The sequence below is a fragment of the Belonocnema kinseyi genome, chromosome 3 (genome assembly GCF_010883055.1).
Source record: "Belonocnema kinseyi isolate 2016_QV_RU_SX_M_011 chromosome 3, B_treatae_v1, whole genome shotgun sequence".
NCBI classification, from domain to species: domain Eukaryota; kingdom Metazoa; phylum Arthropoda; class Insecta; order Hymenoptera; family Cynipidae; genus Belonocnema; species Belonocnema kinseyi.
Window position 1 is genome coordinate 117,175,751 of NC_046659.1, and position 15,277 is coordinate 117,191,027.

At 20.9% G+C, this 15,277-nt stretch overlaps 1 protein-coding gene across 4 annotated transcripts in view; it reads right to left on the reverse strand.

Moving 5' to 3' along the window:
* Positions 1–2,871: 2,871 nt before the first annotated feature.
* Positions 2,872–15,277, reverse strand: part of LOC117169592 — a 22,615-nt gene continuing 10,209 nt past the window's right edge. For all 4 annotated transcript variants that reach the window (XM_033356040.1, XM_033356042.1, XM_033356041.1 and 1 more), the window contains 2 exons: positions 7,228–7,387; positions 2,872–3,149 (listed from right to left, as the gene is read on the reverse strand). In XM_033356040.1, coding sequence (XP_033211931.1) covers positions 2,909–3,149; positions 7,228–7,387 — 401 coding nt within the window. In that variant the 3' untranslated portion in view covers positions 2,872–2,908. The remainder of the gene's footprint in view (positions 3,150–7,227; positions 7,388–15,277) is intronic.

Consider the following 15,277-nt stretch of genomic DNA (forward strand, 5'->3'; position numbering starts at 1 on the left):
AATAAAAAACTGATAAATTGTAAATCAAACATCGAATAGTTTAATTTGCAGTTGAAATTTTTTTTTAAAATAATAATAATACAATTCGGCAAAATAGTTCAACCGAAATGATGAATCATCGACAAAATTAATGAATTTTCAACTAAAAATAGAATATTTCAATTTCCAGTTATAAAAATCAATTAAAAAAAAAAAAACAATATTTAAACAAAGGAGTACATTTTTAATAAAAAATTGAAGCGTTCTATTTTCACCCAAGAAGATTAAATTTCTATCCAAAAAGAGAAATTTTCTGCCAAAAAAAACAGTTAAATTTTCAAATAAAAGAATGAGTTTTTAACTTAAACAATGAATCTTTTAAAAAAATTAACAAAAATTTAATAGCTGATATTTCGACTAAAAAATATTTTTATTTTAAATCAAAAAATTTTGAATTCTACTAAAAAAGAAGACGATTTTTCACATAAAAAAAAATAAATTTTCAACCAAACATGGACCAATTTAGTTTTCAGGTCGAAAAAACAATTTTAAATAAAAAAATAATAATTTTCAACAAAACAGTTTAATTTTGAAGAAAAAAATTGTTTTAAAAATAAAATGATGTATCTTCAACAAAATTCATGAATTTTTACGTAAAAATAGAATGTTTAAAAGTCCAGTTATAAAAATCAATGAAAAAAAAATCAACCAAAGAACGAAATTTTTAACAAAAAATAGAACAGTTCAATTTTCAGTGAAAAAAGGAATTTTCAAACAATTAAGATAAATGAGCAACGAAATAGTTTAATTATAAACTAAACAGATCAATTTTTAACCTAGAAGAATTAATTTCTACAAAAAAAGTTCAATTTTCCTCAAAAAATCAAATAGCTAAATTTTTAGATGAAGGAATGTATTTTAACTAAAATTATGAACTTTTAACCAAAAAAATAAATTTTTAACCAAACAGTTGCATTTTCAACCCAAAAGTTTAATTTTCAGTTAAGAAAAAAATTCGACGAAAAAAGTATAATTTTCTTCAAAATGGTTGAATTTTGAAGAAAACATTTTTTTTTCTACTAAAAATAGAATAGAATGATTAAAGAGTGAATTTCTAACTAAAACGACCCCATCATGAATTTAAAACGACAAACCTTCAAAGAAAGGATTTTAAACAAAAAAGTTTCACTTTCATTTAGGATGCTGCATTTTTAAGATAAACAAAATTAATTTTTAATGACAAATATAATAGTTGATATTTGGACTAAAAAATATTGTAATTGTACTAAAAAAGACAAATTTTCACCTAAAAAAGATAAATTTTCAGCCAAACAAGGAACAATTTAATTTGCAGATTGAAGAAATAATTTTCAATTTAAAAAAATAATATTCAACAAAATAGTTAAATTTTGAACAAAAAAAAGTTTTCTTTAAATAAAATGATGAATATTGCAAAAAAAATGCATGAATTTTTGACTAAAAATAGAATAGTTGATTTTACAGTTATAAACATCAAATTTCAATATTTTAAACAAACAATATTCAACAAAAGAAATAAATTTTTAAACAAAAAAAGAATAGTTCAATATTCATTAAATTTTCAGGTACAGGAATGAATTTTTAACTAAAACGATGAACCTTCAACCAAAAAATAATAATTTTTAACAAAATAGTTCCACTTTCATTTAAGTAATTTAATTTTAACAAAAAAGAATAATAATTTTTAACGAAAAATATGACAGCTGAGATTTCGAATTAATAAATACTTTAATTATAAACCAAAAACATATGAATTCAGCCAAAAATATTGACTAAAAGCAAAACTAGTTGAACACTTAACTAAAAAAAAATTAATATTTAACCAAATATTAGTGATTTTTCACCAAAAAAGATAAAATTTCTACCAAAATATATGAATCTTCAATTAAAAAAGACGATTTGAAAAAAAAAACGTTGAATTTTCAACCAAAAAGGAAGATTTTTTTGTGCTAAATTATTGATTTTTCAACTAAATTCCCTGACCTGTAGCAAACGGAACAATTTGTAAGGGAACGAATTTAATCGACTAAATAGATTTTTTCAGACAACCTTAATAAATATAAATCTATTACGCGAGTGGATTTTGAATTTGTTTTGATAAAATCAAAAAACGATGTTCCTTAATTTTTATAATTTTCTTAATTATACACAAAATGAAAGTAATTCACAACACTGAAATCAAAATAAATAAATTTTTGCTATAGTTTGAGAATTTGTTGAAAAATTAAACCATTTTTTTAATAATTTCATAGGTACCTAAAAATCAGTTCATATTTAACGTCATAATATTTCCAATAAAATATATCGTCCTAAAATTAGTCAAAATATTAAAAAGAAGCTCGATTTAAATAAGTATAAATCCAGTTTAAAAAATTCACTTTTACAAAAAACATCGTTTTTTAATTTAATATTACAATGTTTTAAAATCTAAACACCCTCGAAAAAAAAATTCACTAACTTTTCCTGACCAACAAAATTCCCGTTTTAAATTACCATAATTGCACACAATTTAATGACATTTTTTAAACTCATTTTCAAGAAAAATAATAATTTTATCTTACTTGAATCATATTTTTCTATAAAAATTTTATATGAGGTATTTTAATTATAAAATAAAATAACTAAATTAAAAAAGAAAGTTACTCATTAAAGAAAAATGTGAAAAAAGAAATAATAATTATATTCCTTAAAAATAAATCAAGGCATTCAGAAAATAAAAAGAATAAAAAAAAAGACAAAAATCAAATTGGGGGCCTCTAAATCATATCAGATTTTGATTTTTTCGGTTAAATTAAAAAATTATTATTAAATATAAATATAAATAATTACAAAATACAAAATCGTAAAAAAATCCTGTCATTAATAGATTTTTATTGACATAATCATCAAGCTATAAAATTTTTACCCGATTTTCTTTCTTAATTGCAGGTTTCATAAATGAGGCGCTGATTGTACTTTTTGCTTTTTTCGCCTTCTTCCGTTTTTCTTCCTGTTTGCGTTTTAAAATCTCGCTTGATTTACTCGATGCAGATGATTTGATTCCAGAAATATTTGAAATTAATGTTTCGCTCGATTCAGAAACATTTATATTTTCATCCGCTTCCATATTCAAATTGCCAGACTCGACAGGACTAAAAGAAAATAAATGATTACAGAATATTTGAATAGAAATATAGAAATTTAAATGCGAAATAATTTCTAAAATTAATTTTTCCCTTAGGTATGTTGATACAGTAAACAAATTTTATTGTAATTTTTATTTAAACTTACAATCAACTTTTTGTTGTACATATTTAACAATATGTATTTCTTTCTAAATTATATATTTTTTTAAATTTATAATAAAAATATTAATTTTTACCAGTTGTATTTTTAGTCAAAAAATTTTAATGAATTTTCTAGCAGAACAAGCGAATTTTTATTCAAATGCATGGATTAAAAAAAAGTTACATTTTCATTAAAAATTCTTCAACCAAATAGATCTATTTTGAACTGAAATGATAAATCTTCAATGAAAAAATTAATTTCTAATCAATTAGTTTAATCTTTAAAGATTAATTTGCCACAAAATTGTCGAATTTTCAACCAAAAAAGATTTTTGATAGAAAATTAATTTTGATACAAACTCTTAACTAAATAGTAGAATTTTATGTGAAAATAGTTGAATTTAAAAATTAAAAAAACTAATTTATAAAAAAAAATAGTTTTACTTTTAGCCAAAAAGGTATTTTTAGTCAAGAGAGAAGAAAATTTTAACCAAATTGTTCAATTTTCAAGCCAAAAGGGCAAATTTTGTATGAAAAAGTTGGTTTTTCATTCCGTAAATATGAATTTTCAAAAAATGTCTAACTTTTTTCAATTTACTAAATTCTTATATATCTTTTAAACTGACTCGAAATATTGCTAAGATTTTGAAAAATGTTTAAAAATTTCTCGGTAATATTACAGATTTTTTCAACATTTTCTCAAAAAACTTTTGAAATATTTTTTAGTCTAAATATCAACTTTTATATTTGTCACTAAAAATGTTGTGTCATCTTAAAAATTCAACATATTAAATGAAATTGAAACTTTTTTAGTTAGAAATTCATTCTATAATTATTCTATTCTATTTTTAGTTAAAAAAACTTTTTTTTTCTTCAAAATTCAATTATTTTGAAGAAAATTATACTTTTTTCATTGAATTTTTTTTTAAGTGAAAATTAAACTGTTCCATAATTGGTTGAGATTTTATCTGTTTTAAATGAAAATTTTACTACTTTGTTGAAAGTTCATCTTTTTTTCGTAGAAAATTAATTTTTTGGGTTGAAAATGCAACTATTTGGTTAAATTTTTTGTTTGAAAGTTCATAATTTTAGTTAAAAATACATTCCTTTATCTAAAAATATAGCTATTTCATTTTTGGTGGAAAATTGATCTTTCTTTTTAAAAAATTAATTCTTCTTGGTTAAAAATTGATCTGTTTAGTTGATAATTAAACTATTTCGTTGCCCATTTATCTTAATTGTTTGAAAATGCCTTTTTTCACTGAAAATTGAACTGTTCTATTTATGGTTAAAGATTTATTTCTTTGGTTGATTTTTTTTAAATTGATTTTTATAACTGGAATTCTAAACATTCTATTTTTAGTTCAAAATTCATGAATTTTATTGAAGATTCATCATTTTATTTAGAAAAAAAAACTTTTTTTGTTCAAAACTGAACTGTTTTGTTGAAAATTATTTTTTTTTCCATTTAAAATTATTTTATCAACCTGAAAACTAATCTGTTCCAGGTTTGGTTAAAAATTGATCTTTTTTGGGTGAAAATTCGTGTTTTTTAGTAGAATTCAAATGTTTTTGATTCAAAATGAAAATATTTTTTAGTCGAAATATCAGCTATTAAATTTACCATCAAAAATTAATTTTGTTAAAAATTCAACATCTTAAGTGAAAGTGATTCTATTTTGTTGAATTTTTTTATGAATATTCATCGTTTTAGTTAAAAACTCATTCTTATATCTGAAAATTTAACTATTCTCTTCTATTTTTGTTTAGAAATTTACTTTTTTGGTTGAGTATTGTTTTTTTTTTAATTGAAAATTCATTTTTATAGCTGGAAATTTAAATATTTTATTTTTAGTTGAAAATTCATTAATTTTGTCGATGATTCATCATTTCGGTTAAACTATTTTGCTGAAATATATTATTTATTTTTTTGAAATTTTTTTTCAACTACAAATTAAACTCTTCTATGTTTGGTTTACAATTTATCAGTTTTTTATTTATTGATTTTTTTTAATTCAACTATTTTGTGGAAAATTCGTCTTCTTCGCTAGAAAATTAATTTTTTGGATTAAACATTCAATTATTTGTTTCATGGATATTTTTTTGGCCGAAAATTCAAATATTTCATTTTTCTTTTGGAAATTTTTTTTTTTAAATAGAAATTTAATTCTTTTTTGAAAATTAAACTATTTCAATGAAAAATTATCTTATTTGGTTGATGATGAATTTTTTACTAAAAATTGAATTGATATGTTGTTGCTTAAAAATGTATTTCTTTGGTTAAATTTTTTTGTAGGAAAATTATTTTTTTAAACTCAAAATGTAAGTATTCCATTTTTGCTTGGAAATTTATATTTTTAGTTGGAAATTTGCCTTTTTTGCCAATTTTCCAATTTTGTTGAAAACTAATTTTTTAGCTAAAAATTAATTTAGAAAAAATTGAAAACGTAAGTATTCCATTTCTGCTTGGGAGTTCATCTTTTAAATTTCAATTTCGTATTTTTTTGGTCTAATTTAACTATCTTTTTAACATTCTTTTAAAATAAAATTATACAAATTTTCGCAAAAATCTTGAGAAAAGTTTTTTATTTTCTTGTAGCCATTCAAATTTTTTAAATTTACATTTGGTTTTAAATTTTTTGAGATTTTTCAAATTTCAAATTATTTTTTAGACACAAACTAGTATTTCGGAATTTCCCATAAAAATTTTCAAACGAAAATCTCATAGAAAATCGCACATTACGTTTTGATAATTTTGGAATTGTTTTAAAATATCCCCTTAATATTAATTTTTCAAGCTCAAAAATCTGTTTCAATTTTCTCGGAAATCTTCAGGATTTTTTTTTATTTTCTTGATGTCTTTCGAATTTCATAAGACGCTTTTATTTTAAAATCTTCAAAAATCTACATTTCGTTTCAAGTTTTTAAAATTATCAGATATGTCTAAAAAGTTTCTAGAAAATTTGCAAGAAATTCACAATTTTAGAAATCTTATGTAACGTTTCAAAATATTTTGAAATATTCTCTTGAAATTAATTTTTCAATCCTGACACTTTTCAAAATCTTTAAAAAACGTTTAGATTTTACTTCGAAATCTTCGAAAAGACAAGTTTCGTTTTGTGTTTTTAAAAATCTTTTCAAAAATTAATAATTAAATTTTTTAAAACTTCTATCTACTTTTTAAAATACACTTTTTTCTAATTACTTATAGAAATTCTGCAAAATTAACAAAATTCCACATTCTTTTTAACGACTTTGGAAATACTTTTGAACGTTTGAAAATATTTTTAAATATTCTCTTCAACTATATTTTGTAAATTAAAAATCACAAAAAATTTTCCCAGAAATCTTGAGAATTTTTTTTCTCGAAAACTTTCAAAATTCTTAAAAAATATCTCAACTTTTTATTTGAAGTCTTCAAAAATCTACATTTGATTTTTAATTTGTTGAAATTCTGTGAAGTTTAAAATTATTTTTGCAACTTTTAAAAACTTCTAAATATATCTTAAATTTATTTGGAATTTTTCTAAAAATTTTTTTAATGTTGCAAAATGCAACAATTTTGCTTTTCCGAAATTTTAGGAAATACTTTGAGATGTTTTAAAATATTTTAAAATATCTTCTGACAATTATTTCAGTAAAATAAAAAATTAATTTAAATTTTCGCTAAAACACGAATTATTTCCCAACATAAAAAAGAAAAAAGAACAAATAAATTATTCTCTTTTTCAAGAATGTTTAACAAATTTAAAAATCGTTAACTCCATTATTAAAGAATATTTTGCAATTTAAATTTTCTCTTTTAGAAAAAAATGTTTACAAATACAATTCCACATTTAAAAATTGCGATATGCAAAATTCCAGAAAAATCAACAAGTGCTAGATTTTCAAAAAATTCGTTCTACCAATTTTATAAGATAGAATTTTTTTAAATATTAATTACCTCTTTAAATTTTCAGAGCAGGACACTTCTTTTTTCAAATCAGGCCTCTCAGGTTCCTTATATAAGCTAGCGACTGAGTTAAATCCATTTAAATAATTAATTTCCTTTCCTTTTTCACTATTAAATAATTCTTCCGTGAATTTTTTGGTTTCGATGTGTTCTGTAAAAAAAAATTACAATCAGGTCTAGGACTCACTTCAGACATAAAAAAATAGGGTAAATGTCACAAATTCGAAAATTCATAGACCCAAAATGTTATTATTGGGTCCACAATTGAATTATTTTGTTAAAAATTCAACCATTTAATTCACTTTCTTTTTCTTTCATTCCTAGGATTTTTTGTTGAAAATTAACATATTTTGTTGAAATTAATCTTTTTCGTTTAAAAATGTATATCTTTCTGTCGAAATTTTGTACTTTTTGAAAAAAAAAGAATTCCAGGACAAAAAAAATTAATTAATTCAAGGTACCTTTTTTTACAGTAAAAAAATACTTTTTACGAAACATGCCTCAAAAATCTGATTTATGGTTAAAATGCCATTTTTTTGTGATTCCTTTTTTTTATCACGGCGCTGCAACGAAAAATATTTAAACTTTCTTATATTTTTAACTTTACAATAATTTTTAAAATTGGAATTGGTTTAAATTAAATTGTGTTATCTCAGTTTCAGCTCATTTAAATTTAATTTCCAATAAAATAATTTAATTTTTAAAGAATTAGTTGAATTTTTAACTTCAAAGAATGAATTTTAAGAAAGTTGGCAAATTTTTAGCAAAGAAAAAGGTAAATTTTCAACCAAAAAAATGAATTATCAATTAAAATGATAAAACTTAAAACAAAATTTTTGTATAAAAGTAGTTTGAGTAAAGACAGAATTAAAATTTTATCAAAACTGTTAAACTTTCAAGTCAAAAGACAAATTTTTTTTTACACAGTTTTATTTTTCAACCCGAAAATATGAATTATAATCAAAAATATTAATTTTATTTACTAATTAAGACGAATTTTCAATAAAATAGTTCAAGAACCCAAGTGATGAATCGCAAAATAAAAAATAAATTTGTAACAAAGTGCCCAAGTAGTTGAATTTTCAATAAAAAAATCAGTTTTCGACAATCGAATTTACATTTTTAGTTTAAAAAATTAATTTTTTAATAAAAAAAAACAATTTTCAACGGAGTAGTTATACTTTTAACAAATTAGGTAAAATTTCAACAGAAATTAAGATTAATTAAAAAAAAAAGAATTTTTAACTAAAAATATGAATTTTTAACTAGAATGATGAATTTGCAACAACCAAAATGGAAAAGTTACATTTTCCGATAAAAAATTAATTTAAAATAAAGAAAAAAGCGAATTTTTTCAGCCAAAAATAAAAGGTACATTTTTAGATCAATTTTTTTTACTATTTTAATTTAAAAAATCAGTTTTCAATGGCGTAGTTAAATTTTTAACCAACGAGGTAAATTTTCAAATAGAAATGATAAATTTTTAACTGATATGATGAATTTGCAAAAACAAAATTGTATTTTAATAAATTGGTTTAATCTTAACCTAAATAATTGTATTTTCTACAAAAAAAAATGAAAAAATCTATCAAAAACTCTACAAAAAATCGTGCGAATTTCCAAGCCAAAAAGACGAATTTCCAACTTTAAAGAAATAAGCAATAATTGTTGTGATAGTAGATATTTCAAGAAAAATAGATTTTATTTTTAAATAAAAAAATTGTTAAACTTAACTAACAAAAACTAATTTTTCATCAGAAGACTTGAATTATAAACAAAATACATAAATTTTTAAACCGAAAAGTTCTATTATCTATCAAATTGTTGAGTTTTTAACTAAAAAATTCATTTTCAGTTGAAACAAATTAATGTTTTATCATAAACTTCCATTTTTAATCGAAAAAGGTGAAATTTCAACAAAAAGATGTGAATTTTTAACCAAAAAAGATTAACATTGTTCAAAATATTTGAAATGTGAAAAAAAATTTCTAGTCAAAAAAGAGAAAAATGCCAATCGAATTATTAAATTTGCAAGCCAAAAAGACGAATTTTCAACATAACAGTTGATTTTACAACCAAATATGACTTTAACAAAATTGTTGGATTTTCAACAAAAAGGTTAATTTTCAATCAATCCGTTGAATGATTCTGTGTTGAAAATTTAACTTTTTTGAAGAAAGCTCATCTTTTTGGTCAAATATAAGCTACAAATTCGTCCTTTATGATTCAATTCTCCTGCGTTTTTTATTTTAAATTATAATATTTTCTTGTTTAAAATATCAAGTATAAAATAAATTTATAAATTACAACGAAAATGATTAATCTTAAACTGGAATAGTCGCATTTTAAACGAAAAAAATGAGTTTTCAACTGAAACAATGAATCCTAAACTGAAATAGATTAATTTTGAACAAAAATAATTTTGATAATTTTTCAACCAAAACTGAAATAATTAAGTTTTAAGTTAAAAAAATAAATTTTAAACAAACAAAAACAGACGAATTTTCAAATAAAAAAATCATTTTCCAGTCAAAATGACATTTTTAGTCAAAAAATGAATGTTCAACAAAAAAGATAAATTTTTAACTAAAATCATGGAATATTCGACTGAAATAATGCTTACATTTTCAGTAAAAAAAAAATAATTTTCATCAAAAAAAGATAAAAATTTTCAATTGGAAAAATTAATTTTCAGCCAAACTGATGAATTTTGAACTAAAATGATGAATCTTCTACTGGAATAGAATTTTATACCTAACAAAAAGATGTATTTTTAATAATAAAGATTAATTTTCTACAAATAAAGACGAATTTTCCACGAAGTACATAAATTTTAAATCAAAATGATAAATGTTCAAACAAAAAATTTAATTTTTAATAAAAGTGTTTTACTTTCAACTAAGTTATTTTATTTCCAACCTAAAAGATAATTTTTTAAAATAAAATATTAATCATTTAAATAGATTACTTAAATTTTTTACTGAAACAAAGGATTTTTAAACAAGGAGATTAACTTTCAAAGAAAAATATATTTTGTTTTTAAAAAATCGATTTTTTAACAAAATACGTGAATATTCTACGAAATAGTTGAATTTTTAATAAAACAAAACAAAATTAACGCCAAATTGTTGAATTTTTAACTAGAAAAGATAAATTTTCAACCAAAAATGTTAAGTCAAATTTTCAGCCAAACTGATAAATTTTCAATGGTGAATTTTATATCTAACAAAAAGATGAATTTTTAATAATAAAGACTAATTTTCTACAAATAAAGACGAATTTTTTACAAAGTACATACATTTTTAAACAAATAGTTTATTTTTAAATACAAAATATAAATTTTCAACCAAATAGTTGAATTTTCATTAAAAAAAAAGATACATTTTTAACCAAAAATAAAATAGTTGTATTTTCCGTTGCCAGTCTAACTCTTAATAAAAAGAAAACGTATTTTTAGCAAATCAGTTAAATTTTATACTGGAATAGTTACATTTTTAGTTTAAAAAATGATTTTCAACAAAGTAATCACATGTTTAAAAAGAGATTAATTTTTTTATTAAAATGATTCATCTTCAACAAACAAAAATTGGATTTTCACTAAAGAGTTTAACTTTCAACCAAGTAATTTTATTTCCAACCCAAAAGATGATTTTTCAACTAAAATAATAAATATTCTACTGGAATATTTGAATTTTTAACCGGAAAGAAGAATTTTTAAAGAAGCAGATTCAATTTCAAATAAAAAGGTATTTTTTACCAAAAAAATCGATTTTCAACAAAGTAGTTACATTTTCAAAAAGAGAAGAATTTTTAATTAAAATTATGAATCTTCAACCAAAAAAATTATTTTTTTACAAAAAAGTTTAACTTTCCACCAAGTAGTTTTATTTCCAACCTAAAAGGTGATTTTTCAAAAGAATTTTTAAACAAACAGATTAAATTTCAAATAAAAAGATATTTTGTACCAAAAAATCGTTTTTTAACAAAAAACTTGAATTTTCCACGAAATTGTTAAATTTTCAACAAAATAGTTTAATTTTCAGTTAAAATAGACAAATTATCGGCCAAATGGTTAAATTTTGAACTAGAAAAGATAATTTTTCAACCAAAAATGTGACAGTTAAATTTTCAGTTGGAAAAATTAATTTTCAACCAAACTGATGAATTTTTAGCTAAAATTATGAATTACCTGGAATAGGTGAATCTTGTACCTAACAAAAAGATGAATTTTTAATAATAAAGATTAATTTTCTACAAATAAAGACGAATTTTTCATACAATACATAAATTAAGTGCAAAGCAGTTAAATTTCCTACCGGAATAGTTAAATTTTTAGTTAAAAAAAAATTATTTTCAACAAAATAGTTACATTATCAAAAAGAGATGAATTTTTTATTAAACTGATGAATCTTCAACCAAAAATATTATTTTTTCACACAAAAGTTTAACTTCTAACTAAGTAATTTTATTTCCAACCTAAAAGATAATTTTTCAAAATAAAATAATAAATTTTTAACTGGAATACCGGAATTTTTGATTGAAAAGACAAATTTTTAAATAAGGAGGTTAAATTTCAAAGATAAAGATATTTTCTACAAAAAAATCGATTTTTAACAAAATACTTGAATTTTCTACGAAATAGTGGAATTTTTAGTTAAAAAAGACAATCTAAAAGCCAAATTGTTTAATTTTGAACTAGGAAAGATTAATTTTTAAACCAAAAATGTGACAGTCATATTTTTAGTTGGAGAAATTAATTTTTAACCAAACTTACGAATTTTCAACTGGAATAGATGGATTTTATATCTAACAAAAAGATGAATTTTTAATAATAAAAATTAATTTTCTACAAAAAAGATGAATTTTTTACAAAGTACATACATTTTTAAACAAATAGTTTACTTTTAAATACAAAATATCAAGTTTCAACCAAATAGTTCAATTTTCACCCAAGAAAGATAAATTTTCAACCAAAAACAAAATAGTTGTATTTTCCTTTGCAAATCAAATTCTTTATAAAAATAAAACGTATTTTCAGCAAATCAGATAAATTTTATACTGGAATGTTTAAATTTTTAGTTTAATAAATGATTTTCAACAAAGTAGTTAAATTTAATTGAAAAGGAGAATTTTCCAACAAGGAGATTAATTTTTAACGAAACAGATATTTTCTATAAAAAGATAGATTTTTTAACAAAATACGCGTATTTTCTACGAAATATTTGAATTTTTTAAAATAAAGACTAATTTTCCACAAATAAAATAAAATATATTAACTTAAAATCAAATAGTTTTATATCCTAACTAAAAGATGATTTTTCAACTAAAACGATAAATATTTCACTAGAATACTTGAATTTTTAACTGAAAGGAAGAATTAAAAAAAAAACTGGAATAGGCGGATTTTATATCTAACAAAAAGATGAATTTTTAATAATAAAGATTAATTTTAAACAAATAAAGACGAATTTTTCACACAGCACATAAATTTTCAAACGAATATTTTAATTTTTAAACACAAAATATCAATTTTCATCCAAAAAAAGATACATTTTCAACCAAAAATAAAATATTTGAATTTTGAACTAGAAACGATACATTTTCAGTTGGAGAAACTTATTTCCAGCCCAGCTGATGAATTTTCAACTGAAATGATGAAATAAAGACGACTTTTCCACAAATTACATACATTTTAAATTAAAATGATAAATGTTAAAAAAAAATTTAATTTGTTAATAAAATGGTTTAACTTTCAACCAACTAATTTGATTTCCAACCTAAAAAATAATTTTTAAAAATAAAATGATAATAATTTAACTGGATAACTTTAATTTTTTACCAAAAAAAGGAATTTTTAAACAAGGATATTAGCTTACAAAGAAAACGATATTTTATACCAAAAAAAATCGATTTTGAATAAAATACGTGAATTTTCAATTTCAAAATACAAACTGCCGGACAAATTGTTGAATTTTGAAAGAAAAGATAAATTTTCAAACCAAACAAGTGACAGTTAAATTTTCAGTTGGATAAATTCGTTTTCAGCCAAACTGATGAATTTTCAAGTAAAATTATGAATTAACTGGAATACGTGAATCTTATACCTAACAAATGGTTTAATTTTTAAATAAAAAATATCAATTTTTTAACCAAATAGTTGAATTTTCACCCGAAAAAGATGATATTTTAACCAAAAATAAAATAATTGTATTTTCCGTTGCAAATCAATTTCTTAATAAAAAGAAAACATATTTTCGGCAAATTAATTACATTTTCTACTGGAATAGTTAAATTTTTAGTTAAAAAAAATGATTTTCAACTAAAATGATAAATATTTAGCTAAATAAATATTTACAAATATTTAGATAAATATTTAGATAAATAAATAATTATTTAGATAAATATTTAACTGAAGAGGGGAATTTTTAAGCAAGAAGATTAACTTTAAAAGAAAAAGATATTTTCTATAAAAAGATCAATTTTTTTTAAACAAAATATGCGAATTTTCTACGAAATAGTTGAATTTTCAGTTAAAAAAGACAAATTATCGGCCAAATTGTTGAATTTTGAACTAGAAAAGATAAATTTTCAAACCAAAAATGTGAAATAAAGACGAATTTTTTACAAAGTACATACACTTTTAAACAAATAGTTTAATTTTTAAATATAAAATATCAATTTTCAGCTGAATAGTGGAATTTTCATCCAAAAAAGTTAAATTTTCAAACAAAAATAAAATAATTGTATTTTCCGTTGGAGACGGAAACGTGTTTAGTTAAATTGTCTACTGTAATGGTTAAGTGTTGAGTTAAAACAAAAATTGTTTTCAACAAAGTAGTTAAATTATCAAAAAGAGATGAACATTCAACCGAAAAAAAATAATTTTTCGCAAAAATGTTTAACTTTCAACCAAGTAATTTTATTTCCAAACTAAAAGATGATTTTTCAACTAAAATAATAAATATTTAACTGGAATACTGGAATTTTTGATTGAAAAGAAGAATTTTTAAATAACGATATTAATTTTTAAAAAAAGATATTTTTTCAAAAAGATCGATTTTTTAACAAAATACGTGAATTTTCTACGAAATAGTTCAATTTTCAGTTCAAAAAGATAAATTATCCTCAAATTGTTAAATGTTTAACTAGAAAAGATACATTTTCAACAAAAAATGAGCTTGAAAAATTAATTTTCAGCCAAACTGATGAATTGTCAACTAAAATTCTGAATTAACTGGAATAGGTGAATGTCATCCGTAAGAAAAATATAAATTTTTAATAATAAGGGCTAATTTTCTATAAATAAAGACGAATTTTTCACAAAGTACATAAATTTTTTAATAAATATTTTAATTTTTAAACACAATACATTAATTTTCAAACAAATAGTCGAATTTTCATACAAAAAGATACATTTTTCAACAAAAATTAAATAGTTGTATTTTCCGTCGCAAATCTTATTGTTAATTTAAAAAACATACTTTCGGAAAAGCAGTTAAATTTCCTACTGGAATAGTTAAATTTTTAATTAAAGTGATTCATCTTCAACCAAAAAAATTAAATTTTCCCTAAAGAGTTTAACTTTCAACCAAGTAATTTTATTTCTAACTTAAAGCATAGTTTTTCAAAATAGAATGATAATCATTTTACTTCCAATTAAAAAAGACAAATTGTCGGCAAAATTGTTAAATTTTGAACTAGAAAAGATAAATTCTCAAACCAAAAAAATGACAGTTAAATTTCAATTTGGAGAAATTAATTTCGAGCCAAAGTGATGAATTTTAAACTAAAATGATGAGTCTTCAACTGGAATAGGTGGATTTTGTACCTAACAAAAAGATAAATTTTTAATAATAAAGATTTAAATTTTCTAGAAATAAAGACGAATTTTTCACAAACAAGCAGTCTAATTTTTAAATACAAAACATTAATTTTCAAGCAAATAGTTTAATTTTTAACCAAAACAGATAAATTTGCAAACAAAAAGAAAATAAATAATTCCTAATTTAAAAAACGTATTTTCGGCAAAGTAGTTCAATTC